This window comes from Aotus nancymaae, unplaced genomic scaffold (genome assembly GCF_030222135.1).
Source record: "Aotus nancymaae isolate 86718 unplaced genomic scaffold, 86718_ANA_hifiasm-v0.15.2.pri h1tg000029l, whole genome shotgun sequence".
In the NCBI taxonomy this organism is placed as follows: Eukaryota; Metazoa; Chordata; class Mammalia; order Primates; family Aotidae; genus Aotus; species Aotus nancymaae.
The window spans coordinates 79,434,735-79,461,643 of NW_026988442.1; the positions used below are offsets into that span (position 1 = coordinate 79,434,735).

Sequence of the window (26,909 nt, forward strand, 5' to 3'; positions counted from 1 at the left end):
TGAAAATTTCTTAAAGAGAGAATATTTCTTCAAAACTCTAAATTAAACAGAGCTTTATCAATTAAATTTATAGCAATATAGCCTTTAGAAATACATAATTCTTCATTTTATAATAATACTTCCCCTTTAAAAATTTGCCATGGTTTGTCACAGATTTAAAATACAAGGCACCTAATGCTATAAAAGAATAATACAGTAAATGTAGTGTAAGTGAACCAGATATTTTCTCAAATATTTATTCTTTTTAAAGTCCCACAAAATTTGCACAAACATGCTTGTTGCATAAATTAAACATTTTTTGTGTGGTTCATTTGCAATATTCTACAAAACCCAAAAATATAATCCACACTTATTACAGGTAGCTTATTTTAGCCTTTTACCTGTCAGAAACACTGATCTGTGAACATTTAAATGATTTCTTGAAAACATTTTCATAATATAGTCCAGCATTTAACAAATATGTGAAAATAAAGTCCCAGAACATTAGGATTTATTCCTTGATTAGTTCAAATGATTTCAACAGCTGAATTCCTTGAGATGTGTAAGGCAGGTTGGTCCTTTGGATGGACTGTAGACTGGAACTTCCTATAATTGTAGTGATATGTACACAGCTACATAGCAAAGTGCTTCATTATGAAAATGAAGAAAACATATATGAGAAAAATATATTTTAGAGTTTCAAAGAACTGAAACTGTTATTTTTCAGACTAGGCACTGAAACATTTTTCTACAAAAACTTGCCAGAGATTGTCTCTTCGCTGTATAATGTTCCAATTTCAAGCTAAAAACAAAAACCACAGAAGTGTGATTAGATTATAATCTTCATAGCTTTAGTTTGCTATAGTTTATATCTTAAAATTGAAATATCTATTTTCACTGTATACATTCTTAATACCTGGATACTGAAACTTGGCGTATTAAGAACTTATGAATGTGACTTCTACAGCAATGCCAAAAGCTGACATCAATACTAGAGACTGTGTATTAGAAGTTAGTTTTACTCCTGGTATATTACACTATTACTCCTGCAGAGACAAAGACACTTGCCCAGTCTATTCTACTCTACTGCAATCCATCTTCTTTAGTTTTTACTCTTTCTCCTTTATCCAGCTCTCACGTCTAAAAATACTGAAACCTTGCTGGTGGGTATGGCTGGGTTTAAGTGTGAGTATGAGAACAATGCACAGCATACCAAAGAAAAGTAATACATAAATTACAGCATTAAAAAGCTATCAAAGAATACAAAGTCCTCACTTAATGTCATCGATAGGTTCTAGGAAACTGACTTTAGTTTCCTGAATAACATTGTTTTGTTCAATGATGTTTCATTATAATGTTGATGCAAAAAAAAAATGGTTTTGCTGTCATTTTGCTTAAAGTCACAGTTTACAAGAACCTAATGATGATGTTAAGTGAGGACTTAAATTGTGTTTACAGTTTTTTAAAATTTAAAGATGGCACATAAACACATATTTAGTTCTACTTGCACTTTAAAACTTCACTAAAAAAAAAAGACAATTAAGGGTTAAAAAAATTTAATACAGTAAGGTCTCATGATGTTGCCCAGGCTAGTCTCAGACTCTTGAGCTCAAGTGATCCTCCCTCCTCAGACTCCCAAAATACTAGGATTACAGGCATGAGCCACTGTGCCCAGCCTAGAATTATTTTCTTAAAAGGAATAAACCACATGGACAAAAAGAAAAGTAGAGAGATGAGAAAATAACAGCCAACTCTTAGCAATGGAAAAATAGGACCAGATATCTCTGTAAAGAGGGGTGAAGAAACAACTAAAAACAAGAAGACTGGTACAATGTCTATAGAAAAAGCAGACAGTCTCAGATGCTCTCTCTTACTTTTCCCAGTTGGCCAAGTTTTCTCTATCCCAGGAGAAGACTTAAGGTTTATTCTCCAAAAAGAGTAGTAACAGAGAATCTCTGGATAGGGGAAATACCAAGCAGAATCCTACATGGCTCAGATAAGTAATAATTATTTAATGACAACAATATAAACACTGACTACAGATCTATCCAAAATTGATGAGGAGGCAGAACTGATAGGGAGACAGGAGGCATGTGAGGTGGGAGCAGAGGAGGAGTAAACTTGAAAAAAAATCTGTCCTCATTGATCTTAGTGGAAAAGTCAACTGAAGATGCCTAAAACTGAAAACACATGAAACGGAAGTCACAAGCATGATGCTTAGGGAGATAAGGAGGAAAATACTGAAAGCATCAGCTAAGAGTTTAATTTTCTCAGAGTGAAAAGAGAATGAAAGCAGGATGGGCAGGGCAGGGAAGGGCAGGGGTAGCTGCCTTGCACAAGAAGTCTTGGAAAGCTAGAGGTAAAATCGTGTACAGGTATAAACATCATAACAGTACAAACGAGGTTTAAAAACAGCCCACTAAAGAAAAACAGAAAAACAGGACAATTAGCCATAGGTTAGAGGCAAGTTTACTATAAGGATAATGAAACTTAATCTTCAAGGCCAGTGTAAGTGTTAACAATTGACAGGAGTTGTACAATGTTCTAGGTAGAGAGGAAAAACTCAGTAGCAATTAAAAAACATTTCGATATAAATTGCCTAAAGATATCTCAGAAAAAGGGACCAGGATCTTTAGAATTCTAGTATTTTATTGTGATCTTTCATTCTAAATAAATAATCACTTTTGTACCTGCAAAATCTGTATGTTGGATTTAATTCAAGCAAAATATTAAATGTCATTTACTCTATCATCTAAGACATATAAAAGATACTATTTCTTAACATGTGAAAAATGGAAAAATATTCCAGAAGCATTGTTAAGTGACAAAGCACCGTCAGAGAATGAGAATATACACTGTGCCAGTTATATAAAACACACATATAAAGACTAGTATTTTCCAACCAGTTGTACACCAGAATACTACATTTTTCTTACTTCTATCATCAGAGAAAAAATATTTTTCTAAAACATATCATTAAATAAAATAACTCTTAGCATTAATAAAAATAAGAGTTAAAAGTTTCTGATCATTTGATTCGGGCACTACTGTATATACTTTAAATTAACCAAGTATTTACTCTTTTAACATCATTATGAGGTAGATTCTATTGTAATCCCTTTTCACAAATAAGAAAACCGAAGCATCAAGAGATTAAGAACCTTGCATAGGGCCATACGGCTAGTATGTGGAGAAGATGGAATTGGAGCCCAGACTTTAGCCCCCTTAGCTTTTAAGACTGTATTGCCTCTCAAAAAACTAATTACAGAAAATCAATCTTGTGTTTGAATATTACAGAAATAAGAACCTTACTTAACACTAAAGCCAGCTCACATACAAACCTGGGCTACAGAGAACAGCTAACTAGTTCCATCCTCCTGAGAAACACTGTGCATAGAAATGAGACTCTCGCACTGTTCGCTGTCTTCTGGAACTCTTAAGGAAAAAAAAAGCAATAATTAAGGAAAGCTTTAGAGCTGAAAAGGAACCTTAAACCTTATTTATTCCACTGGCTGAAGCTATATGGGCAGGATGCAAGTCAGTGGCAGAACCAAGATTAGGATACGATTTCCCAAAAACTTGTCCCAAGTTAGTGTTTTTTGGTTTTTGTTTTTGTTTTTGTTTTTGTTTTTTAAATAAGAGATAGGGTCTCACTCTGCCACCCAGGCTAAAGTGTAATGGTGCTATCATAGTTCACTGCAGCTTTGAATTCCTGGGCTCAAGTGATCCTCCTACCTCAGCCTCCCAAGTAGCTTGGGACTACAGGTATATGCCACCATGCCTGGGTAATTTTTTTTTTATTTTCTGTATGTTGCCCAGGTTGGTCTCAAGTTCCTGGCCAAGCAATCATCCCACCTCAAACTCCATAGTCACTGTGACAAAGTTCTTTTTATAGCAAAATGTAAAAAGCTTTCTTTCTTAAAAAGAAAGAAATTTGAAAGAAAAATTGGGGCAATACTATCATATTCTATTGTGAATTATGTTCAAACCAATACAAGTTTTCCATATTTAAGTTCGTTACGGCAAAACAGTAAACTTTTTGGTATTACCTGTGAATCAAAACATTTCTTTTGAAAATGTAGTTACTAGGTGGCAGATCATTTGGGGTCAGGAGTTCAAGACCAGCCTAGCCAACATGGTGAAAAGCTGTCTCTAGTGAAAATATAAAAAGTAGCTGGGCATAGTGGTACATGCCTGTAATCCCAGCTAGCCAGGAGTCTGAGGCAGGAGAATCATTTGAACCCAGGAGGCAGGCAGAGGTTGCAGTGAGCCGAGATCATGCCATTGCACTCCAGGCTGGGCTACAGAGCAAGACTCCATCTCAAAAAAAAAAAAAAGAAACTATCTTATTACCCAAAAGATCTAAACAAATTATTTTATTTTTATCTGCATAAGTTATAATCTTTCAAAAATTCCTCACAAAATCTCTAAAAGCAAGGCCAGCATGATGTGATTCTCAGTTTATTTAGCAAACACTATTTTTAAAAATCCGTATTGGGACTAAACCTACCTCTGAATTCGATGTTTTCTGCATATAAAAGCAAATATTCTTCTGATTCCCACCATCACAGGATCCCAATTATTATAATGGCATAGGAGAGTTACAATAAAAAATGAAAAAAATACAGGGATAGCTCCTGCAAAAAATAACCAAGAAAACTGCACCTAAAAATAAAAGAGGAAAAAACAAACCCATAATTATCATTAAGGCAAATTCCCCCTTCAATGTTAGTTTTCTCTTTGTGAAAAACAGCAGGAATAAGAACACCAACAGACAAAATTAATCATTGAAAATTTATTATTATTAAGTGTATTATTATGAAATAAGAATTCAAGACTTCAACTTAAAATTCCACTTGTCTAAATTACCAACAACAATAGTTCCTGCTTGGAAAATAGGCTAAAGGAAAGCCAAGAAAGCATGCTTTCCATTTATTAGGCATAGTGCACTGAGAGTGGAGATAGACAGTATGAAACTTTGGTCTTGCACACCATGCTGCTCATTTCTTCTTCACTATTTGCTGCCTAGTCTCGAGTGGGTCCCTCTGCCTCAGTTTCTGAAGTCATCTTCAAAAAATGTACGTTTTTGTAAAAAGTTATAGTTGTGCTATAATGTGTATGCTACAGTTCTTCTGTCAGTACCAAAAACAAATGAAGTACAAATTTATGACACTTAAGTGCAAATTTATAACACTCAAAACTAGCTTGATTATCTAGTAATAAATGAAAAAAGCTCAAAATAAAATAATTACCAAGTAAAATGAAGAAAAAACATAGGAACATTTTTACTAACGAATGTTAGCTAGAGAAGACAAGCAACAACTCAAGCCTCATCAGTGAAGAGCCCTCTGATGTCAACAAGTCTGATCCTCCAATCCATCATTTATCAGGGTTGTCAAGAAAATAATATCAGTAAGTAGGGTGGAGGTATTAAAATCAAAAAGAAAAATAAATAAATAAGGAAAACAAATAAATAAATAAAAAGAAAATAAAAAATAATGAGATGCCATAAAGTTACCAAAACAAAACTCGTTCTTCCCTTTCGCTAGTTCACTTTTACCATCTGGACTCAACTAAGGATCAGAAACAATTGTCAAAGAAGTCCACAATGATCAACTAATAAGACTTAAGTGCAACACACAGGAGGTTTGCTTTAAAAATAATGATGAAAATAGTAACATCTATCTGTAAAATAGGTAAGGAAAACTGTGTTCGCCTTCTTTGAGAATTTAAAAAAAAAAAAGGTCTGGAATCATAGGCAAGACTCCCTCTGGTGGAAAACATATACTATTCCATTTCATAGCACCATTAGTCAGAGTAAAGGAGTTTTGCAAGAATAATGTCTTTTATGAGGGAACTCACAATGCATAATATGAGAATAATAACTGACAATTTTTAACATGCGTGCCCTATTTGTATGGTATTCACACACAGTGACTGAGTCAGCCTAAGAACACCCTGGAAAGAACAGTTATTAAACTAAAAAGCCTTCATTTAGTTATGAAATTGCCAATATATTTTAACAGATTCCTGGAATATTTGCTAGAATGTCTAATAATCAGGAAAAACCATGTTACATTTAAATTACCCAAGATCAGAAAAGATATTAAGAAGTTATAAATAATGCAATTAAAAATGTAGATATAGTTGATAGAATGATTTCATGAATATTTAACTAAAAACCTTATTTCATAACTGAATTAAAGCAAACTTAATAAAGGTAGATAAAGCCCTAGAAGACTTTAGAGGGCAGGTTCACTTTCAACAATGTTGTTTATGTGTTGTCTCATAATTAAAAACTTCTAATTAGATTTTCAACAAGCTAAGACAAAAGAAATGAAGCCATTTATTACAACAAAGAAAATTACCTATGTAAACAACAAAAAAAATTTTCCAATTCCTAAACATATCTGAATATAAAATGGAATAAGATCAGGGATGCTTCCTATTATATAAAATAATTATAAATTTAAATAACCAATTTGTTTCAAGAATAATGCTAATAAATGCTAACATTTCAGAAGCTATACATAAATACAGTTAGTTAATAGAACCTAAAAACCCTATAAAAGTAGATTTCTCTTATCATGTTTCTGTTACAGTTCTGGGCACATCTGCCGCTTTTTCCAGATGGAATCTCCCAAACCTCAATCCTGACACCAAAGGTACAGCCTACTCATTTAACTGACTGCCCATTTCTAGATATGAAGACAATCAAGAAAACCAAATCTTTTCTTGATTGTCTTCATACCTAGAACTGGAGAATCAGTTAAAAGTTTGGTTATGTTTTTATAATTAATTGCATGTACATACATTTCCCCCGTTTTGCCTTTATCTTAAAATACTTTATTAAACAAATTACAACCATTATTATTTGTAATGATAATTATTAAATGATCAATCATTTAATAAAATTAGGTCCCTCTGACAATTCTCTTAAAAATTCCTGAACATTAAACCTGCAATATTTTTCCAATCTACGAAAGCTTATGTTTTTAAAATATTAGTACAATAAAGATGATTTACACAGTAGTCTACCAAAATCCTCTAACAAGTAGCACTTTCTCAGTTTCACACCATTTGGTTCATATTCAGGATTATGGCCTGAAGATAAAGAAGGACCTGGATATTATTTAAATCTATAAAAGAATGATATATAATAATGTGTAATGTTAGTATTATAGAGAATATTCACATTCTTTGAAAATGCAAGTTATGTAAGATAATTCTGAAGTAAGGAGAGAATCTCAGTTATTTAACCATGACAAATAAGTAAGAATTTACTGAACCATAAAACAAAGTTAACGTCAGTACAGAATTTATAAGTAAAGAGGATATATAGCACTGAGAATAGGTCTTTAATCTTTTTTTTTTTTTTTGAAATGGAGTCTCATTCTGTTACCCAGGTTGGAGTGCAGTGGCATGATCTCGGTTCACTGCAACCTCTGCCTCCCAGGTTCAAGTGATTCTCCTGCTTCAGCCTCCTGAGTAGCTGGGAATACAGGTGTGTGCCACCACACCCAGCTAATTTTTGTATTTTTAGTACAGATGGGGTTTCACCATGTTGGCCAGGCTAGTCTAGAACTCCTGACCTCAAGTAATCCACCTGCCTCAGCCTCCCAGAGTGCTGGGATTACAGGTGTGAGCCACCATACCAGGCCGCTTTTATCTTAAAAACTGCACAAAGACCTAAAGAAAACTAGCTTTAAAAATTTGATTATTGCTTCTACACATTATAAAACTTTGGGCCTTTAAGTATTTCCCTCTTCAAATTATATTAGACTAAAACACATACACATACTTCTGTAACTTAGTAGTTGAAGTTAAATGCCTACAAATACTGAACTGTGTGATAAATGGCTATGATCCGTCTTTCAGTGTTGAGCAACAGCATACCTCTGTTCTTCCTGCTACACCTAGGAGCACTGAAGAAACTCTTCCCTTCTAGGCTGCTGGCAAAAACATCCCAGATTCTCTTTTCTGTGGTGTTAGCATTACTAATATTTATCACGAGAAACCCCACATCCATACTAGGCCTTCAGAGAAGAGGGATGGGACACCTACTCTGCTGAGTCCAGAAAGAGATGGCTAACATTCACTGCAAACAACATTATTCACGTGCTGCTCGTATCTTCAGTAGTATCAGCACAGTGTTAAGGAACCTGTGATAGGAGTTTATCGCAGAAACTAAAATACTTTTATGATGAAATGTGACTTACCAAAGAACACCTAGAACATAATCAGATCAAAAACTGGAGAACTACATATGAAGGTGATGCCCTTAACTTAGAAATTTAGGGAAAAAATGGAAAAGCTAAAAATGGAAATTATCTACTTCTTTGGTATTTTTTATATTTCTATGTAGTGAAGCACCTTGGGAGAGAAGGCATCAAGTATTATTTATGTTTGTATCCTTATAATTAAATCACATCTCAACTCTTGTCAGGTTTGTTTTCATAATATATGTAAAATATCTATCAATATTAAATCGTTTCCTTACCTTTTGCATACACATGTCAGCTATTATGGACAGAGGTATCGTAAGGCTTAGTGCAAGTGTGCCTATCAATGATGAGGTAAGAAAGCAGCCCCTAAAAAAAAAGAAAATACACATTTCTATATTTAAAAAATTACAGAAACAAAGAAAAACACTGAACAAAGACTTTCTAACTTATAGGCTTGTGAGATCAGGAGCAAAAATAAGAGGTTAGGATAGACTGAGACAAAAAATAATAAAGTTATTAAGATGATTCTCAAAGTTTTTCTTCAAATATTAAAAATACAAATATACAAGTATAAAAAGTTCAAAACATTTTATATTTCACTAATTTTTTTAAAAAAACTGTTGAACAATTATTACAGTTTTGTGATGATATGTAGATAACAAAGAAAACAGCATTATTAAAATTGCAGGACATAGCTCACCTTCATGAACACTAAAATAGTGTGTTATTCTTTTTTTCTTCTTTTTTTGAGTCAAAGTCTCACACTGTTGCCAGGGCTGGAGTGCAATGGTACAACCTCAGCTCACTACAACCTCTGCCTTCCGGTTCAAGTGATTCTCCTACCTCAGCCTCCTGAGTAGCTGGGATTACAGGCACTCACCACCACACCTGGCTAATTTGTTGTATTTTTAGTAGCGATGGGTTTCACAATGTTGGCCAGGCTGGTCTAAAACTCCTGCCCTGTGTCTACCCGACTCAGCCTCCAAAAGTGCTGGGATTACAGGTATAAGCCACCACGCCGGGCCCAATAGTGTGCTATTCTTTTGATTTGGCTTGGCATAGAAACAAAAGAATTGAATATTCTTAAAAAATATTTTCTTGTTGTTTTCCATTTTTTTAAACAATTCTCCCAACCAAGAGCTAGGCTCTTGAATTATCAATGTGGGTATGAAATATTGAAATATCAATCTACATATAATTTTGTTGAATTGAAGGAAAATACACCCAATGGAGACAGATGAGCCATTTATAAAGACTGATAATTTGGGCATATATGGAGAAAATGAATTATAAGCCAAGATAAAACCATAATGTATATATATAATTAGGATTACAGATCCATGGAAGTTATAGGCAAGTAAAATCTAGCTTGGTATATGTTAGAATTAATAATGCTGTCCTGAAATAAAAGGGCTATCTCTCAATAAAGTGTCACTAGAAGTACTGAACACAGGCTGAACAATGAGTCCTTATTGACGAGGTAAAGGGAATTTAAGCACTTGTGGTTCCCAATACTTAGCTGCTCTGTGAAAAGAGCATTCAGGGTCAACTATAGCATATATGTTCTTGGATATTTATCATGCAAAGTACTATAACAAAAAACCTGGGAGGCAGAATTATAAAACCTGTTTGACTTAATCCAGCTTTTAAGCTGGATCCAATTTAGCTGATGGCTAAAGCCTTTTGTCATCTGTTAATAGTTCAGGTTAAAAAAACTGAGTATCTAAAATGTACACAATTAAAGATGAAAAAATTAATGAGTAATGAATTATGAGTTTAAAGAATTTTAGATTAGCAAAGGAGTTTAAGTAAGAACATAAATTATTACAATACAAAATAAATCTTTAAGTATTATTTACTCTTCACAAAAGAGAGTGAATATAGGATATACCAAGAAAACAAATATTCCTTAACTGGGCAGGGAGGCAGAGCACTATAATCAGAGCTTTAAGGAAGACTCCCCAAAAAAGTCTATTTTTGTTGCAGTCTTTTGCAAGGGAAAACTAGTTAACAGTTTCAATGGGTATGTAATAAAATTCATTTTATTCATTTACGTTTTATTCATTTCTTTTTAAGTTTCTATTAAATAGAAATAGGACTAAGTATAAAGCTCTATTATTTGAAAGGTCTCCCAAACTCCATACATAATATTGTCTTCATATTATTTTAAGCTTATTATTGCATATCAACATATTGGATATTTAGTATATCAAAGTATGTTAACATCTCAAATCAGAATTAGGGTTTATGTTTCTGGCTCACCCATATCAAAGGTCCTGAAAATAAATGAAACAAAGACACCTATGAACAACCAAACAGATATTCCAAAGCCTCTTAAATAAGCACCAACTCCTGGATTCTCAATTAGACCTCATGCATTCATACTTGACATAGAAACCTTATACATTTGGATATCCATTAGGTAATGACTACTTTCATTTGCATAATACTCTACTTTCTAAATCAACTTTTACAGATTTAGACCATTCATATTCATTACTTCATTCAACAAGTATTTATTGAGCTCCTTCTGTGGACAAGGCACTCCTCTATGGAATGGGCACACAGAAGTTAAAAAACAAAGTCCCTGCTCTAATGGAGTTAAAGTATTTAGTTGCATGTGTGTTGTGGGGTGGAGTACACAGGAAGGGCCATCAGCAAACAGACAAAATATAAATGCTTAAAGTATCCAAAAATTAATCAATCGATAATTAATAATTGGAGAATAAACAGTACATACCACAACCACAGGAACTCTGAGAGTACTGTTCCAATAAGGCCATTAATGATAATGCACATTAATACTACTTTATTGGGAAACTCGAAGTCCTCAAATCCAGTATAATGTAGTAAAAAGAAACCTGGCCATAAGAGCAGCAGATTAAACAAACCTACAAAACCTGAATATGTATAAAAGAGACAAAAGTTAACATTGTGATTGATTTCTATTTTCCAAGCTTATTCACTCTAAAATCAAAATTAGATTTTGCACAAAAGGGCTCTGGGAGGTTTCCTTAACTAAAACTTCTGTTGGTTTCTTTTTAAGTCAGTCGTGTGAATAGCTCAACACCATAAAAAAAACTGTATGATCACTCAACTCAACCATCCATACTGTATTGGAGCAACTACTGTGGAATAAACCTCATAGGACAGCTCAACAAGAAGGGTTGTTAACCTTAGCTACTGATAATATAGTGCCCTAGAACCTCAAAGAAATAACTGGTATGTATGTGTTTGTGTACTCAGCCTAAATTAATTTTGAGGAATTAGATGGTTTGCTCTCTGATTCAACTATTTATGTCCAAAAAACTTGTGCTATGTGAGCAGCAATGAAAGAAGGTCCAAAGGAGATAAAACTGTTGGTTCCTGCCTTCCCAGGCCGCTAGCTAGTTAGTGAGAAAGTATGTACACATAAAGAGCTATTCAACATATGAATGAAATACAGACTAACTAGTTATTAAGGAAAGTCATCCCACGTAGTGGTTAAGTGTGTGCTCGGCAGTCTGATGGCCTGGGTCCAATCCCAGCTCTATCTATCATTCAATAGTAGTACAAACCCTATACCTCTTTTATGCCTCAGTTTTCCAATCTATGAACATAAAATAATATTTAATAATATTTAATTACGTTGCTGGGAAGATCAGACAAAACACATAAAACATAGCATAGTATCTGGCACATAGTAAGCACTTAATAAAAGTTAGCTAATATTATTGCAGAAATTAAGTTTATATATGACCATATACATCTGAATGTAAAGACTATAAACAAAAAAGATTATAATTGTATAATAATTTTTGTTGTACTTTCTATACAGTTTATGTTACAAATTTGCTATATGATCTATGTGGTAACTATACAAGAAAATTACAGTAGATATATAACTGATAACGTGTTATGTCATCTAATTAGGATGCCTAGTTATATTTTAACAGGGCAGGAGCACCCACTTTCTATCTGATGCTAAACACTCACAACTACCCCACTTCTGTGAAGGGAGGCAAATAAGTCTGCTTTTCCCAGAAAGTTCCCACCTTCCACCCCACCCCCATCTTCTGAAGCTCATGACTAATTGACGGAGGGTTTGCAAGGCCAGCCCTCATGGCTCAAGGCCCAGACATATTACCTGCTCTCGCTCTGCTCCCCGCCCCAGCACCTGCAATGAATTGGGCCAAGCCTCAGTTATACCTGTGTGCCACATAGTTCTCTCCCCTTCTCTATCTTGCTTCCTTCACTCCAAGTTTTTCCTTCGTCGAACTCCCCGAAATAAATCACCTACACAAAATCCCCATCTCATGACCTGTTTTAGGGAGCCTAACTGACAAAATCCCCATCTCATGTCTTGTTTTAGGGAGCCTAACTGATATGCTTTGGCTCTCTGTCCCACCCAAATCTCATCTCAAATTGTCATCTCCACACGTTAGGGAGGGACCTGGTGGGAGGTGACCCCATCATGGGGGCAGTTTCTCCCATACTGTTCCCATGATAGTGAGTTCTAAAGTGTTTTAAAGTGTTTGGCAGTTTCCCCTTCATGCTCTCTCTCTTGCCACTGTGTAAAACATGCCTTGCTTCCCCTTCACCTTACACCATGATTCTAAGTTTCCTAAGGCTTCCCCAGCCATGCAGAACTGTGAGTCAATTAAACCTCTTTTGTTTCTATATTACCTAGTCTCAGATAGTTCTTTACAGCAGTGTAAAAACAGACTAATATAACAACTTAAGACATTGAGTGATTTAAAAAAAAAAAAAAAACACACATAGACAGAAAGGACACCTGACATAAAATGCCTAAATAACATTACAAAGCTGATCTAATGAAACATCAAATTTGGCATTACCAAGAACTAAATGTATTTCCCTGAAGTGCTGAGTCTATGAAATCCCACATAAATTAACAACTTTTGACATAGAGACAGAAGTCCCAGTGACTCCACCTATTCCCTAGACTGCCCAGAATCTGGCACCACACACCTTTCTGTTCTTCCACAAAGTGAAGTTCCAACACAATCATTCAGAACTACTCACTGCTCCTTGTTAAGCCTCTGCTCACACTTCTTTGCCTGAAGAGCCCCAACATGCCAATCCTAACTTCTCTGAATCCTGTCTATTCTAAAACCCAGGGCAGGTCAATATTGCTTTATATATCACATCACATATGAGCAGGAACAACACAAGCTACATGTCTATATGCACTCTCCCTAATAGGAGTAAATTAAGAAATTTTTCTTGCAAGTTGTCAATGTTTAAATTTTTAAAAAGTCCCACTGACCCAACCACCTACTTGTAACACTCAAAAAATACTAGCATTTCATTCCATTCCAAAAAAATTTTCTATGATTCTCAAATAAAATATTATTAAAATTATCTTCTTTTTTTCTTAAGAGACAGTCTCACTCTGTCACCAGGCTACAGTGCAGTGACACAATCATAGCTCACTGCAGACTCGAACTCCTGGACTCAAGTGACTCTTCCCCTACAACCTCTCTAGTAGCTGGGACTACAGACACATGCAACCTAACCTGGCTATTAAGCTATAGTTCTTGAATTCTATATTTAAAAGGAATTTAAGCAATCATTCAGCCTCATGGCTTTTCAAATATTTAATTTTTGTTAGTCTTTAGGTATAGGTATTTAAACTATTTTTAGTTTAAAAATAGCTTTAAAATAGTCTTTAAAAAAAAATTAAAAAGAAATGCAGTCTCCCTATGTTGCCCAGGCTGATCTTGAATCCCTGGCTTCAAGCAATCCTCCTGCCTCAGCTTCCCAAAGTGCTGGGATCACAGGCGTGAGCCACCATGCCCAGCCATAAGAAAAATCTTTACTACAAATTAATTTCTAATGCAAAATCCTCAACAAAGTAGCGCTGTTCAGCTGGGTGTGGTGGATCACATCTGTTATCCTAGCACTCTGGGAGGCCAAGGTGGGTGGATCACCTAAGTTCAGGAGTTCCAGACCACACTAACCAACACGAAGAAACCCCGTCTCTACTAAAAATACAAAATTAGCCAGGCATGGTGGCACATGCCTGTAATCCCAGCTAGTCGGGAGGCTGAGGCAGGAGAATCACTTGAACCCAGGAGGCGGAGATTGCGGTGAGCTGAGATTACCTCATTGCACTCCAGCCTGGGCAACGAGAGTGAAACTTTGTCTCAAACGAACAAACAAACAAACAAACAAACCAAAGTAGCTCTGTTCCACAGGTGAAACAGCAAAGGAGTCCAAGAACTAGACCCCTACATGCAACTCTACTTCCTTCCAACCATCCAAGGAGCCCACCTATTCCCTAAATCACAGTTTGGAGGCCATTTATCTAGTCTAATTTCCTCATAGTTCAGATGACTATGAGATAAAGTTACAACAGCTGAATTCCAAGTCTCCTGACTCCTTGTAAGCTGTACTTTGGACTCTTACCACTGAGCTTCTTTATCTATTTGTATTCAGATATGTTTTGAAAGTTATCTTGTCAATGTGTTCTGCTTTTGCAGTCCTACAGATATCACAAGTTCTTTCCTGAACTGATGTTAGGCAAAGGAAAATTTATAAGCCATATCCAGAAACTATAACTGGGTAATTTGAGAATGAATCTATGTTATAAAAGAGTTTGTGTCTTAAAGAAAAAATGCAAATGAAAAGCCTTTACATGGCCCACAATTTTTAATGTAAATAAGTACACAGACTGTGACAGCATTAAACATATAGTTTGGGGGCAGTCTCCCTAATCCTTTGCTAACTAGTCGAAAATGGCAAAATGTAAGATACAGCACGTAAACTCTCACATGCTTATAACAGCAGAACTTTGTCATAGCAATCAGATAAATATCTGGTTTGCAGGCTGAAGACCTCGATTTGAAAAAACTGTTAGGAGTTTCTTTCTGTCTTACACTGAGGAAATGAGCATTCCCTCATAGGTGCACAACCATGCAGGACAAAGTAAGGAAAACATTGGGATTGGCCTTCACAATCTTTAAACGGCTTTAAAGAATCATATGGAAGGGGAAAAAAAGGCTTCCCTGTTCCCTTCAAAAAACAAAAGCAAAACCCTGTGTTAGTCATTTGGAGTAAACAGTCTCACAAGTTAAACATATTCTTACCAAAGAACATTGGAATATCCAACTTGTCTTCTCTGTCTACTTTTCTCTTAATCATAACAATATAGACAGCATAGAGCATGGCTCCAACAAGAGACCAAATGGAACCTGTAAAAATCAACATGATTTAAAGCAACCACTCATTAACTCATTCAATATACACTTAAAATCCAATAATGTGTCAGATAATATTGCAAGAATATATAAAAGTGAAAAGATATATAATGATATAAATCACCTTTATGTTGATATAAAAACATATAATGAAAAGGTATAGCTCACCCCATCCATGTCTTCTAGGAGTACAGGAAGGAGTTTAATATGTTAACAAATAAATGCAAAAGCATCCACCTCAATGATCTGACCAAAACATATACATAACAATACAACTCAAAAGTAATACTTTGTTTTTAATTCAAGTGCATGTTTTTATTTTACCCTATTCAAACAATCTTGACACCTGGCATTGTCCAACTAAACAAATGCTTCTTTCCATCACTAAGCTGTTGCTTGTATTGTCTTCCTTACCCCCATCTATCATTCTTAGTATATATTCCACCACCATTCCCATCTTCAAGGCTCTGTTAAAGTTTATTTCTTCCACAAAGCATCCTCTTTCTACTCTGCTGTATTTCCATCCTGTCTTCTGTTTTAGACAATACTTACTATTGTCAAGTATGATATTAGTCTAATTCCTAGTAGCTTCATTTTATAAATCTCATATTGTTCCAAATCAACAACTCCTTGAAAGCTGAAAACGCATACTTTATATTTTTTAATGTTCCAAAATAGCTAACATAATACAGATCTCACAGTACATGAATAATAAATACTGATTCTCTTTATTAACTCTCTCAAAAACATTTAAACCTTACAAAACAGCTAAATAATGTTCTGCCAAGTGACCATACTTAATATTTATTCAATTACTTAAAAGATGAATGTTTTATTAAATCTTTTTTTTTATTTTCAAACTTTTTTAAAAGCTAAGGAAAAGCCTGTCAGCAAAATCTTGCATACACATGCCCATAATAAATACATATATTGTTTTATATACACAAAGCTGCTCTGGGTAAGAAAGAGGTAAGGAGGTTCAAAGCACAGATTACTAGGCAGTACCTAGGAATAGTTTAGAAAGCATTGTTCTACTCAATAAACCTCAAATATCTAAAGAAGTATCCAAAGAGAAATCATTAATCTAGGTTTATTTTTTATTTATTTTTATTTTTTATAGAGATGGGGTCTCACTATGCTGCCTAGGCTGGTCTTGAACTCCTGGCCTCAAGTGATCCTCCCACCTTGGCCTCCCAAAGCACTGGGATAACAGGCATGAGTCAACATGCTCAGTCCAGCTAGGTTCTAATTACTTTTGTTTTTGTTAAGTCTAAGCAATGGATCAAATCTAAGTGTTCACCATAGCAATAACTGTTTCAGACAAGAATCAAGAATGAATGCCAATATTCATGAATGAAGATATACCTGCAACAAGAAATTTGTATAGTCTCAAAGTATCCCCCAAAAGATGTTTATTACTTACAGTAGGAAAAATTAGTAACTTCACACTGGAGTAAGGTAGTTAATTTTAATCAATATCACCTTCATTATATTCTTATCCAAAATGCACAACTTTAATTTAACCAAAGAAAATATTGGACAAATGCAAACTGAGAAACATTCTACAAACCAACTAGATGGTACCCTACAAAAGTGTCAAGATCATAAAAGACAAGAAGACTTAGGAACAGTTCTGCATTTAAAGGAAACATGAAAATTAAATGAAATAAGTGATCCTAGATCAGAAAAAAGACCATTAGTGGAAAAAAATGGCAAAATTAGAAATGGCTTTTTTATAACTATACAATAGTTATGTAAGTTGATAACATTTGAAAAATCTGAGTGAAGGCCATGAGAATTCACTAAACTATTTATGAAAAATTTTTTACATTATTTCCAAAGGAAAAGTTTAAAAAGACACCCTGCCTGCCTACCCTTTGTACATGTATCTGTGCACATGAGCATGCACATTTACCTTTCTTGTATACTCTAACACAGAGAATGCAGAGTCATGCACTTACCTATTGTATCTCTTCCAGCAGATTTTTCAGACCCTGACAGGTTTACCAGAACGACACCTCCAATGCTGTGAGAATAACAGTCATTAATGAAGAGCAAAAATAATTAATTCTCAAAAGGCTAATCATAAAGATAAAAATTATTTATAAGTGATCAAGACTAATCTCAATTTTGGGTAAAACTGTCAAATAATTTAGCAATTTTATTAATAATATCTAACAATATTATCAATATAATATAGTGTTATATTTGTATTAACTCATTTAATCCTCACAAAATGTACAATATTGTACCTTATAAGGAAGTAATACTACTGCCATTCCCATTTTACATGTGAAAATTAATACACAAAGAGGTTAGGTAACTTGATCAAGATCACAGAGCTGAGACTGAAATACAGTCAGTTTTACTCGAGTCCAGTGCTCTTATGTGCTATGCTATCCACTGTCTTTCAATTAGGAATGAATTAACTAACTTGTCATCCCTTTCCAATCTTTCTTTTGGATTATACAAATATATCAAACCCACATAAATCCAGCAATGGTACTACTCTTGCTTATTGGTAAAATCTAAATTAACAGTAAAACTATCCTTATGTGCTAAAACAACTTCACTAATCTCATGATTTCAGTGGATGAAAATAAGACTGAATTAAGGATGTAAAGATATCAGAGGTCATTCATAAACTCAATTGTTATTTGCTAGGCACCTAATATGAGCAAAGAATGGGGTTACAGAAGTGAAGAAGACAGATGTGGTTCCTGTCCTCAGGGAACTTACATTGTCTTTATATTTCTATGAATCTTATAAATTGTAACAACTTTTCAAGTAGATGAAATAGTGCTAATTAAAAAAAAAATAAATTAGCCTAATTCTCTCACCCTGATCAGAAAGACCAGGGTGGCGGTGGGAGAGGAATAGGAAAGAAAATATTTTTTCCCTTATGGAAAGATGTCATCACAACTTAAATGTAGTCCTTACATTAAATATTCATACCCTTCAATTAAAGCATCACAGTTTTCTGTAATAATCATTGTTCACATTCAGATTCAGCTATTATTTACTGAGTATCCACAATATATTAGAAATCAGGAATTTTGTTTCCATTTAGATGATGAATTATGATAATGGCTAAATATAGTGAGCACCTCCTGTTTTATATCAGACATTGTTCCAAGCACTTTAGAAGTTCTACTCATTTAATCCTCATAATAATCCTATGAGAGAAATCCTATTATTATCTGCAATATACAGATGAGAAAATTGGCACAGAAGCGTAAGGAACTTGCCCAAGATCTCAAAACTAGTAATGATAGAGATGGGATTGGATTCCAAGTTGTTTGGCTTGAGGCCACACTCTTGTCTTGTCTCTCAACAGATGAAATGAGATTTCTTCGCTTAGATTTCCTTCAAGATTGTTGCTATGTAAAATTCTTTTTATATCCTCAGAAATTGAATCTCTTAGTAAAATGCCAATTCAAAACAAAGTATTAAACAATGTTTAATACATAAGTCTTAAGAACATATACTTAAACAAAAAATTTTAAGTAACACTTTCTTTTAAAAAAAGTTAAGGTAGTAAATATTTAGGTTTGTGGGCCACATTGTTGCAATTCAACTCTGTCTCTGTAGTGCTAAAATGGCCATAGACAATTTGCAAATAAATGAGAATGGCTGTGTTCCAATAAAATTTTATTTACAAAAACCAGCAGCTGACTCAACAGTTTGCCAACCTCTGTTTTAGACTTACTTTAATGAGGAGTAATGTACTCTGTCAAAATACTTGCAAGTTTAATATTTTATATCCATTTCCTTCTTTATAAAGTCTTTATTAAAATACCATGAAGAAAAGTTATAAATTAGCACATATTTTAAATAAAGTTAAAAAATAAAACCTTATTTACTTCTCCAATGCAAATATATTTCCCTAATGCAAAAATTTGCTTAACTTAAAACATTAGCCAACCATGTAAAAGAATAAATCCTTAGTGGCCATAAAGTCAAAAGGATAAATTAGTTGGATCAACCAGCTGACCATTGGAGCAATCACGGTTAATTTTCCCTTACATCTAAAAAAGAATAACATATAAGAATAAGAGCTACGAGTCTTACATGATTGCCCAGTACCAGTCTCTGATAGACACTTCATAGCTATTACCTCTAAACTTTAAAACAAGACTCCAAGGAATAATAGACAATATTATTTTCTCAACTAGGAAACCTCTCAGAGTTTAAGAAAACTGCCCAAGGACAAACAGCAGAGCTCTTATTCAATCTCAGCTTTGATAACCAAGAAACACTACTCTCTATTAAATCATTCTGCTACCTTCTCTGATTTTCTTTCATAAAAATAACAGTTTTATTAAACCAACACATCTTTTTTGAGTACTGTCTATGGGCAAACCCCCATGCTAGGTCTTTGATGAGACAAATATAAAATAAGGCTTTGACCTTCAAGGGTATACAATCCAGTAGAGAAGACAACACAAACATACACAAAGTTAAATAAAAATAAAATAAAGTGTAGTTATCAGCAACACTGACATGCAGTAGTGCAAAACTGCCAAATGAATTACACAGAAAACAACTGAAACATCATCTGAGGCTCAGACAATTAGAGAAAACTGAATGTTAGCTTTCTAAGAAAAGTAGAAAAAGGAAAAATAAAAATCAAAACAAAAAGGGGAACTTGCCTTAAGAAAAAGAAATAGAAACTTGGATGATTATGAGGATTAAGCTGCCACATTATGTGTGAATGTCAGTACAATACTTGGTGAGTCTGCAGACACATGAATGGGAACCAAAGCAGCCTTGGGGTTTTCTCTCTGGTTACCCTACTCAAGGAGGTTTAGAAACCTAGTGCAGGAAGTGACAGGGCTGAGTAGCATCATGTCCATTTAAAGCTTTCTTTTATCCACATCTTTCTTTGCTCTTATAAGCTATCCTGGTACCACTATCAGAAATTGTAACATTGTTTTTTAAGCAGAGTAAACTAGCTATCACACTATATTCTTACCTTAAAATTACAGCTAATAGTTTAGAAAGGGTAAATCTATCTCCACTGTTACTTGGAAATACTGCAGCAAGGATTAAGGTAAAAAGTCCTATGAGGAGAAAAGAATTTAAAAATGGTACATGAGTTTAAATACTGTCAACATTTTTACTACCAACTTCCTGTTTAAATAAGTAAAGTACATGCCTAACTTTTAAATTATTTTTTGTCATTCTTAACTAAGAAAATGACTACAGTTAAATAATGACTGGAATGAAATGTTCAACATTCATGCATAAAATAGCCTCCAAACTAAACCACGTTTATTTCAACAGTACAGATCAAGTACAGTCCTATTTATTTTAAACTAATAGGAAACTTAAATCTTATTCAGAGTAACATGCTGACCTCATCATAATCAAGCTATGTTCTAAAGTTATTTTTATAGCTTCAAAAATACTTTTGTCTTCCAGATTTGAAAGGTGATTCAATCTTAAAAATAAAACACCTATCATAGGACAAATTATAGTTCTGAAATAAGCAATTACATTTTAGCCAAAGGGTCTAGAAAAAGATCTCTGGAAAGGATGTGTGAAGAGAAAGGCAACTACAAAGAGCCAGCCTATAAAACTGTAATATATTGTTATATTAAAAATACTATAAAGTATTTGAAGGAACATAAATAGCACAGGCTAAGGCATGAAATTACAGTCATGCTTAACGACAGGGATAAATACAGTGAAAATGTGTGTTGTTAGGCAGCGTCATCCTTGTGCGACCATCATAGAGCATACTTACACAAACCTAAATGGTATAGCCTACTACACAGCTAGGCAGTCTGCTATAGCCTATTGCTCGCAAGCTACCAACTTGTATAGGCTACTGTATTAAATACTCTAGGCAACTGTAACACAATGGTAAGTATTTGTGTATCCAAACATATTTAAACATAGAAAAGGTGCAGTAAAAATACAGTATTATAATCTTATGGGACACTATTGTATATGCAGTCTGTTGTTGACTGAAACAGCATATGCAGCACCTTACTGTATACAGATTCAAATCCAATTATAATAGACGAATATATATTAGAACTAACGTAAGAAGCTATAACAAGATAAAAATGTCGTATATGTACACACATATATACTAGAAATATATACATTTATAATGAATAAAATAAATAAAAATAACAGATTTTTAAAGACAAATTTCTTACCAGAAGTTGAAGATAAAATATTAACTATAGCAACTTGTGTGTCTGAAAGTGCTTCTTGATATGACAGATTTGCCAAAAACCACTAAAGAAAAAGAAAACCACAGTGAACCCTAATGAAAGACATGTTTACATCCATCATTACAATTCAGAGTTCCCTTTTTTGTTCTCCTCCTAAATACTGTTCTCATAAGATGTTTTAAAAGCTGCTTTGTATTGAAAAAAAATCACAGGCTCCCAAAAAAGATAAACATTTATAATTATCAGACCTAAGATCTTGCTACCCAAGTTCCCTTAAAAATTAACAATAGTTGGCCGGGTGCGGTGGCTCAAGCCTGTAATCCCAGCACTTTGGGAGGCCGAGGCGGGTGGATCACGAGGTCAAGAGATCGAGACCATCCTGGTCAACATGGTGAAACCCCGTCTCTACTAAAAATACATAAAATTAGCTGGGCACGGTGGTGCGTGCCTGTAATCCCAGCTACTCAGGAGGTTGAGGCAGGAGAATTGCCTGAACCCAGGAGGCGGAGGTTGCGGTGAGCCGAGATCGCGCCATTGCACTCCAGCCTGGGTAACAAGAGCGAAACTCCGTCTCAAAAAAAAAAAAAAAAATTAACAATAGTTGGTTAACAATTAGCATTCAGGTTTTTTTTTTTAATGAGGAGAAAATCAAGTATCAAATCAATTTTAAAATTTGCTTTACCTAGACTAGGCATAGTAGCTCATGCCTGTAATCCCAGCACTTTGGGAGGCTGAGGTGGGTGGATTGCTTGAGCCCAGAAAGACCAGCCTGGGCAACATAGTGAAACCCCATTCCTACAAAAAAAAAAAAAAAAAAATAGGCAGGAGTGGTAGTGCGCACCTGTACTCCCAGCTACTTGGGAGGCTGAGGTGGGAGAATTACTTGAGCCTGGGAGGTTGAGGCTCCTTGACTGCCTCACTGCACTTCAGCCTGGGTGACAGAGAGACCATATCTCAAAAAAAAAAATTGCTTTATCTAAGTATTGCTGATACTCTGTTATCTAAATCATATTTAAATTTGGGAAAATCCTCCAACATTAGAATACATACAGATGAATACAGCATAATGAGAAATCTATTAAACCAGATGATGTGCATGGATATGGATGGACCTAGCTAGCTAGCTGGATTGAAAAATAAAAGGCTATATTCACTTTGGAAATTTAGAAATATCCTAAAATTTTATTAATGTCCTAAAAAATTGTCAATGCCCAAAAAATTGTTAATTTACTGGTTAATTATGATTGCTTTTCTGAATCTCAGTTTAGAAACACAACCCAAAGAGTTCTCATAAGTTTGGATACAGTGAAGGAAGTTTTCCAGCTATCAGGACTCTTTAAAAAGTAATTCTTTCTTCTCTTCCACTTATCTAGGTTAGGATGGAGAATAAGAAATAAGACTTAATTTGATAAACCCTGGTAGGATGTGTATGTCCAAAGTAAATTAATTTTCACTGATAATTCATCCATTTTTTGTAGATAACACCTTTTAACTATCTGAAACAACACTACTATGAATATTCTAATTCTAGTACATGCCTGCCACCTGGTGTATAAGTATATGAGTGTCACTAAAGCATATACTCAAGAGGTGGATTGCTGGGTCAAGCAAAGTAAACTAACTGCTAGTCTAATTGTTTTTGGTGTCTCTGTTACTTAACACTGGTTGACTCGAAGTGTCATCCCACTGAATGACTTATCTCTATTAAGAGAGGGACATCTCTCGATCTCTTTCAGAGCTTGTGGCTGAGTGGTGTTACACTAGTATTTACATTGCAAAGAAGCAGTAGAGACATATGATTGTAGAGCACTACCAGAAGGCAGCAAATGGTTGACAGCCTAGTAGTCTCCATTCAGTGCATATTGTACTCAAGGCTAAAGCCAGAATGAAACTGTAGCAATGTGGTTCTGATTCCATCTGCAATCCTTTGATTTCCTAGATAATTACATTTGCCTATCTAGATAAAATGAAGTAACAACTGGTGAGATGGGCAATATCAAACATACATGGCAAGAGAACCCACAATCTGCCTGCACATGAAGTGCTAGAAAAGAAGCAAATTCTGCCCTTAATCTTATCTGTCAGAGATTTTCTCCATGAATAGATAATGCTCACAGAGTGATTATTAGCTTTCTTGACCCACTTCTCTTACTATTTTAATACCTAAATATTGTGCTCATTTTCCAAACAACCTCACTGGCCCATGCTAATACAAGGTAAAGAAATAAAAACAGATCACTTGGATAAGAAGCAGTCAAAGATCATAATATTTCTTCATTAGCTGTGAACTCTTTCCAGAATGACCTTCACATTCTTTTAACTCTCCCCAAACTCCATTCTCTGGCTCTTGTTTCCACAGCACCCTCATCACAAAAGAGGACCCATCTCAACCATCCTCCAATAAAATTTATCCATACATCTCCCTTATTTCAGAGTTGAAGACAACCATTTATGAATAATTATAGCAAATAACATATTTCATAATTTCATGAGTAATTCATTTTTAAATTGTCATAAAAGGTTAATATTTGACAAAAATTATATATGTTCAAGGTATATAACATGATGATTTAATATACACATAACATTGTCTACTGATTACTATAGTCAAATTAATTAGCACATCCAACATCACCCATAGTTACCATTTTTTTGTGTGGTAACTATCACACAAAAACTACCATTTTTTTATGTGATGAACACACTTAAAAATCTGCTCTTATTAAATGTAAAGAATATAGTACTGTTATCTGAAGTCTCCATACACATTAGTCCCCAGAACTTATTCATCTCATAATTGAAACTATGTACTCTCTGACCAACATTTCCCCATTTCCCTAGCATTCTACCCTCTGGCAACCACCATTCTACTCTTTGCTTCTATTTTAGATTCTACATAGGTAAGTGAGATCATATTTGTGAGTATTTGTCTTTCTATGCCTGGTTTATTTCATTTAGCATAATGTCTTCCAGGTTTGTCCACGTTGCTGCAAATGGCAGGATTCCCTTCTTTCTATAGCTGAATATTACATTATATCTGCCATAAAAATGTACTATATATATATTCATCCATTGATACACACTCAGGTTGTCCCACATCTTGTCTGTTGTGAATACTGTAATATAAACATGGAGGTCCAGACATCTCTTTGAGATACTGATTTCATTTACTTTGGATATATAGCAGGAGATATTCTTGAGAAAGCCAATATCACCTAAATTATATTTTACAGAAAAAAAAAAAACCTAATAAGACTAAAGATATTCAAAGACTGGCATATACAGTAATCATTAACGCCTTTTGATCTACACTATCCGATACATTAGACACTAGCCACACATGTCTACTGAGCAATTGAAATTGGCTGGTCTGAATTGAAATGTGCTTTAAGTATAATACATACTGGATTTAGAAGATTTTAGTACGAAAAAGGAAAGTAAAAGAAAAATGTATTATGTAAATTGTTATATAATAATATGTCTTTATAGCAGATTTAAAGATACATGTAAATAGCCTTTTCAAGATTTTTTGAAATTATAATAAAACATATATAAAATATACCATTTTGATCATTTTGAAGTGTACAGTTAGTTGCATAAAGTACATTCACATTATTACATAATTTATTGATGATAAAAATTATTCATCAATAATTTTTATATCAACATGTTGAAATATTGTTACATATAGTGGGTTAAATACAACTATAATATTGAAATTTATATCATCTGTTTCTTCTTCCTTTTTTAAATGCTTCTACTAGATAATTAAAACTATGTTTGGGGCCTGCATTTGAGGCTTACGTTATGTGTCTACTGAACAGCACTGCTCTTAACCTTATCTAAAGCTTATCATTCTATTAAGCTACATTTCCAAAAAGCTAATTTTCTCTCAGTATCTGCAGGGAATTGGGTCCAGGACCCCAACCCCAAAGGTATCAAAATCCAAAGATGCTTAAGTCCCTTATATAAAATGGCATAGTATTTGCATACAACCTATACACATCCTTCCATATACTTTGAATCATCTCTAGATTACTTGTACCTAAGACAATGTAAATAGTTGTTATGCTATTGTTTTTTAATCTCTATTATTTTTATTGTTGTATTGCTGTTCTTCTATTTTTTCACCTTCATTATTTTTGATCTGCAATTGTTTGGATCCAAGGAGGCAGAACTCAAGGATTTGGAGGGCCAACTGTGTATCTGGACTATATTCCTCCGACTTCCCAAAGGAATGCCTTTACTTTAATGATAACTTGATTAATATATTCTGCTAGGTAAACAGCAAGAAAATCTGTAGGATTTGTAATATGATAATTATATATGTAATAAAAATAGTTCAAAGTCTCATATACTCATGTTATTTTATTACGTGGGATCTTTGTTTGCTTGTTTTAAATGAGTGTAAGGCAGGACTAAAATGTATTAATTATATGCTACCCAGTTTTCAAAGGAAATGTGTAATAAAAGCATCTATAGTTGACCCTTGAACAACATAAGATTAGGGGACCAACCCTCATGCAGTAAAAAAATCTGCTATAACTTTTGACTCCCTCAAAATGTAACTACTAATAGCCTAATGATGACTGGAAACTACCAATAACATAAGTAAGGATTAACACACATTTTGTATGTGATATGTATAGTATACTGAATGCTTATAATAAAGTAAGCTAGGGAAAATAAATGCTATTAAGGAAATCATAAGAAAGAATATATTTACTATGTGGAAATGAATCATCATATAAAGGTCTTCATCTTCGTCAACTTCATGTTGAGTAAGTAGGCTGAGGAAGAGAAAGGATTGGTCTTGCTGTTTTAGAGATGGCAGAGATAGATGAAAATCTGTGTGTAAGCATTCCTGCACAATATAGACCCATGTTGTTCAAGGACCAACTATATATGGTAAATATTAAAACAAGAGTAAAAAGATAAGAGCCAGATTAGGACGGGCGCAGTGTCTCACACCTGTAATCCCAGCACTTTAGGAGGCTGAGGTGGGCAGATCATGAGGTCAGGAGTTTGAGACTAGCCTGGCCAACACGGTAAAACCCCATCTCTACTAAAGATACAAAAAATTAAAAAAAATAAAAATAAAAAATTAGCCGGGTGCGGTGGCATGCGCTTGTAATCTCAGCTCCTTGGGAGGCTGAGGCAGGATAATCGCTTGAACCCAGGAGGTGGAGCATGCAGTAAGGTGAGATTGCTACATTGCACTCCAGGCTGGGATATAGGGTGAGACTCTGCCTCGAAAAAAAAGAGCCAGATTAAACAGGTAATGGAGTGGGAGCTGGCTGTGGAACATGATGATT

The 26,909-nt window shown here is 34.3% G+C and overlaps 1 protein-coding gene across 1 annotated transcript in view; it reads right to left on the reverse strand.

Moving 5' to 3' along the window:
• Positions 1-207: 207 nt before the first annotated feature.
• Positions 208-26,909, reverse strand: part of SLC35F5 (solute carrier family 35 member F5) — a 40,511-nt gene continuing 13,809 nt past the window's right edge. Inside the window, exons 8-16 of the mRNA XM_012468419.2 lie at positions 21,577-21,658; positions 20,382-20,469; positions 17,368-17,432; positions 15,296-15,400; positions 10,945-11,104; positions 8,480-8,570; positions 4,490-4,644; positions 3,321-3,414; positions 208-781 (exon numbers count right to left, since the gene is read on the reverse strand). Coding sequence (XP_012323842.1) covers positions 3,339-3,414; positions 4,490-4,644; positions 8,480-8,570; positions 10,945-11,104; positions 15,296-15,400; positions 17,368-17,432; positions 20,382-20,469; positions 21,577-21,658 — 822 coding nt within the window. The 3' untranslated portion in view covers positions 208-781; positions 3,321-3,338. The remainder of the gene's footprint in view (positions 782-3,320; positions 3,415-4,489; positions 4,645-8,479; positions 8,571-10,944; positions 11,105-15,295; positions 15,401-17,367; positions 17,433-20,381; positions 20,470-21,576; positions 21,659-26,909) is intronic.